This window comes from Lycium ferocissimum, chromosome 11, assembly GCF_029784015.1.
Source record: "Lycium ferocissimum isolate CSIRO_LF1 chromosome 11, AGI_CSIRO_Lferr_CH_V1, whole genome shotgun sequence".
NCBI classification, from domain to species: Eukaryota; Viridiplantae; Streptophyta; class Magnoliopsida; order Solanales; family Solanaceae; genus Lycium; species Lycium ferocissimum.
The window spans coordinates 27,429,065-27,433,591 of record NC_081352.1 but is presented as its reverse complement, the minus strand read 5'-3'; the positions used below and the strand labels follow the sequence as shown (position 1 = coordinate 27,433,591).

Here is a 4,527-nt window from a genome sequence, read left to right as displayed (position 1 = left end):
AACTCGAGAAAGAACAAACAGAGAAAGAAAGATGAAGAAGGCCAAAGCTAGTACGTAATAAAATATGGTGCTTACATCTATAAAAACTGAATTTGGTTGTCTCGTGATAGAGGGATATTTATTTCACTCCAAGCAAAAATAGAGGATAAAACTAGTACAAAAAAACTTCTGTAAGGAGTGTGTAGAAAACTTTAAGACATGTTGGACCGTCTAATAAAGACAAATTAATGCTAGTACCTTCAGCATTTAATTTTAGTATATATGCTCAACTTCTCCATCACTTGTTATATACATATCCCATACGAAGAAAGAAAGAAAAACCAAACCACATCACATTATGGCTATGTTAAAACCAATTTGCACAGTAGAAAAACCATGTCTTCGTTTTTGCAACTTATCATCCCTTAGCATACATTCCAACCCTTTAGAATTTCACCTCTCTAAATCAAGAACTCCTTTTGAAGTAAATAAATTAAAGAAATGTACTATCCGATCTTCACTAACCTTGAATCCTGTCAGTCCTCCAGAAATTTTCAAAGAAAACGGGAGCACCACCAAGAAAAAATCCAAAGGACCGGCAAATTCGTGCCCGTTTTCCCCTTTGGAATTTTTGGAAAGAGCTTCCGTTGTCTATGGAAATTGCACGTCAATTGTGTACAGTGAGACAAGTTACACATGGTCACAAACTTACACTAGGTGCAAAAAATTGGCCTCCTCAATTTCATCACTTGGTATAAAAAAAGGTGACGTTGTTTCCGTTTTAGCCCCCAATATTCCAGCAATGTACGAGCTTCAATTCGCCGTGCCAATGTCGGGCGCGATCCTCAACAACATAAATTTTCGCCTCGATCCACGTACCCTCTCTATTTTGCTCAGGCACGGCGAATCAAAGCTCGTATTTGTGGACTACCAAGCGAGTTCGTTAGTCCTCGAGGCGATTTCTCTCTTTCCACCTAATATACAACGTCCGAAATTAATCCTCATAGAAGAAAATAATAATCACACGTCTTCGAATATGAAAAATGAGTTTATAAATTGTTACGAGAACGTTGTTGAAAAAGGAGATGAATTTTTCCAATGGGTTGCTCCTGAGAGCGAGTGGGACCCCATGACACTGAACTACACTTCTGGGACTACGTACGCCCCTAAGGGCGTACTACACAGTCACAGAAGTGCGTTTATTATGAGTGTCATGGGGTTAATTGATTGGTGTGTGCCGAAGCAACCGGTGTACTTGTGGACGTTGCCAATGTTTCATGCTAATGGTTGGGGATTTTGTTGGGCTATGGCTGCTGTTGGTGGAACAAATGTGTGTCTTCGTCGTAGTCATGATGCTGCTACAATATATGAAGCTATTCACCAACACAAGGTAACGTTGATCAGTTTATATAAAAGTTTAAGTTGTTAGAGAAAAATACTCTTTTAAGTTTTAATCTCTTAATTATGTCTTCAATATGCCTTCTTCCCGTGTGCTTGCTTCTCTTTGTGGGTCAAGTATGGAATCTTTTTTTATATATTGTGGGTGGTGAGAATGAGGCTCGAATAAAATATATTTGTCTGAGATGATATAATGGTGAATGATGTGACCATCTGGTTTACCAGCTTAATTTATTTTAAAAAATACCATTACATGCAATTTATGTGAAAATACTTGACCGGACATGAAATTCAGAAAAAAAAAAAATCAAGGAAAAGCTTTTAAAATATGTAGTCTAAACACGACATATATAAATATTTTTATGGCTACAAATCATTTTATTAAGAGTAAAAGGGGAATTATAAAAAAAGATGTTATTCTTTTTAGAACGGACTAAAAGGAAACTAGTGTCTTCAGAGATTTTTTTTAAAATATGGCAAAAATAGGAAAGAGGCTTGATATTTAAGTTATATTCATGGACATTGTACATATTTTTACATCATGGGTCATATTTACCTGTTATAGCAATAATCCCTATTATTTCAAGATTATAAATCCCAAATTTCAAAAGTTTTCATTTCTTCCTTCAATACGTTATTAAATATTGGACTTAAGTTATATATAGCAATATATTATAATGATTTTTTACAGGATCAGTGTAATTTAGTATGTTAAATCAAGTTACTTTCCATTTATTCCAAATTATCAATCAATAACATTAGATAGGGTTATCCGTAATTATCTTTTAAGTAATTTGATTGATTCTGTCAACAGGTAACTCACATGTGTGGTGCACCAGTAGTGCTCAACATGTTATCAACCTATCCAAAAAGGAAACCCCTTGATTCGCCTGTCTACCTACTAACCGCCGGAGCACCGCCACCAGCCGCCGTCCTCGGCCGGACGGAATCTTTGGGGTTTGTAGTAAGTCATGGTTATGGATTGACAGAGACAGGAGGGCCAGCAGTGACATGTGCATGGAAACAAGAATGGAATCATTTGACAAATTCAGAAAAAGCAACACTCAAGTCAAGACAAGGTGTTAGGATGGTTGGATTCACTGAAGTTGATGTAGTTGACCCTGAAACTGGCATCAGCGTGGAGAGAAATGGAATGGCTATTGGAGAAATCGTTTTGAGAGGAGGTACGCAACGAATAAGATCAATCTTATTTTCTGTCGTTAAGGTGGAGATCTGAATCAAAAAATTAGAATTTAGGGATTTATATATATATAAATATATTAATATTGATAATTGAGTGTTGTTACATCTGTTTCATTTTCTGTGATCTTATTTGATTGAGAAAGAAAATCTTTTGAAACTTATAGTATTAAACATTTAATAGCATACTTGAAACATACACTAATATTTGTCAATAAAGGCGGGTCAGGAGTTGAATCATATGGTTTCTAAATTCTAGGATGGTTACCCCAAGTGCAAGTAATATATATATGGGTTTAGTAAATTTTCAATATATAAATATACGGATAATTTGGGCCAAAATTAATGGGTTCTGCTGAACGTATAACTAAGCATCTACCTTCGCCCCTGCTTATGTGACTATAATTAACAGCTTGTTATTGAATAAGGGTAAAATGAAAAAGTTTAATATAAATTGTATCCAAATTTAACAAAAAAGAAAAAAAAATTTAGGGGACAAAAATAGGGTCACGTATATTCAAAGGGATGGAGTATTTGACTATTTGTTATCATAAAATGTTTGGTCCGAATTAATTAGAAGTGGTCCATTAAAGTTCAAGATTAAGTAGACTAAAGACACTTCATAAAGCGGAAAATCAATAGCCGCAACACTGAAAATTTCATTCAATCTCATAAATTCAGATATGCTTCAAGGTCCTGTTTCTTGATAATCACTACAAAAAACTAGAATTAGGTACGAACTTCATAGCCAGTCTGTCGCTAAATTGTTCATAACTAACAAACTTTTTTGTTATTCCATCACTAAATAGGATTAGCGACGAATTTTGCTACTTAGCTACAGAATTTGTCTGTCGACTAATTCCTGCTTTTTTAGTAGTGAATTTTCATCTAAAGTTTACTTCCAACAGGTAGTGTGATGCTAGGGTACCTTAAAGACCCCGAAGGAACATCAAAATGCATGAAGAATGATGGATGGTTCTACACAGGAGATGTTGGAGTAATGCACTCAGATGGATACTTAGAAGTGAAGGACAGATTGAAAGATGTGATAATTTGTGGTGGGGAGAACATAAGCAGTGTGGAAGTTGAGTCAATTTTGTACAAGCACCCGCTGGTGAACGAGGCTGCGGTCGTGGCACGTCCAGACAATTTTTGGGGCGAGACGCCTTGTGCGTTTGTCAGCTTGAAAATTGATGCACAGAAGGTGACGGAGAAGGCATTGAGGGAGTTTTGCAAAGAGAATTTGCCGCTTTACATGGTGCCAAGAACGGTTGTTATCGAAGAAGAGCTTCCAAAGACTGCTACAGGGAAGATTCAAAAGTATTTGCTCAGAGACAAAGCCAAGTCACTGATGTAGGCATGAATCCAAATTAGTCGAGTTCAGTTGGTCTTGAATAACGGATGGTTGGACAGAGTTCCAACGTTCAATTCTTAGCCACGAGTTCAAACGTGGCTAAGAATTTAAATATTAAATATTGCTAATTAATGTGTGTTTCAATATATTTGTATGTATCATGTATACATAAACTGGGAGATTGAGGCATATCCGAAGGTGGGGGTTACATGCACCCATGTTAATTCTCCACGTTAGATCATGTATAGTAATGTTGTATCTCCTCAAAACTACTGAAATATATATATGTGTGTGGTGCTTGGTCAACTAATCCTACAGCGCAATACTTATTTGGTGCACCTCTACACTAAAGTTGAGGGTTCTATTCTCACGTCTATCTTGTGTTTTAAGTACCTTTTTCTTTGTCTTGTTTTCTTTCTATACTTGATTTGTTCTTTCCAAATCTGCAAGTTTGACAGATTGAAATATATATATTGTTAAGGGAAAAGGGTCAAAAATACCCCTCTACTTTGGAAAAAGGGCTAAAAATATCCTCCAAACTTATTTTGAGTCAAAAATACCCCTCCCATCCTTAAAGTTTTCAAATATACCCTTGT

The 4,527-nt window shown here is 35.9% G+C and overlaps 1 protein-coding gene across 1 annotated transcript; it reads left to right on the top strand.

Annotated features, from left to right (window-relative positions):
* Positions 1-288: 288 nt before the first annotated feature.
* Positions 289-4,227, top strand: LOC132036275 (2-methylpropanoate--CoA ligase CCL4-like). Its single transcript, XM_059426577.1, has 3 exons — positions 289-1,369; positions 2,192-2,561; positions 3,486-4,227. Exons 1-3 carry the CDS (start codon positions 338-340, stop codon positions 3,932-3,934), a joined length of 1,851 nt encoding a protein of 616 aa, XP_059282560.1. The 5' UTR covers positions 289-337; the 3' UTR covers positions 3,935-4,227.
* The last annotated feature ends 300 nt before the right edge of the window (positions 4,228-4,527 follow it).

Bases quoted from the DNA above. Each gene is read 5' to 3' on its own strand.
- LOC132036275 (XM_059426577.1), top strand. From the start codon at position 338: ATGGCTATGTTAAAACCAATTTGCACAGTAGAAAAACCATGTCTTCGT. The intron at 1,370-2,191 runs GTAACGTTGATC...TTCTGTCAACAG, and splicing joins AAGCTATTCACCAACACAAG to GTAACTCACATGTGTGGTGC. The intron at 2,562-3,485 runs GTACGCAACGAA...TACTTCCAACAG, and splicing joins AGAAATCGTTTTGAGAGGAG to GTAGTGTGATGCTAGGGTAC.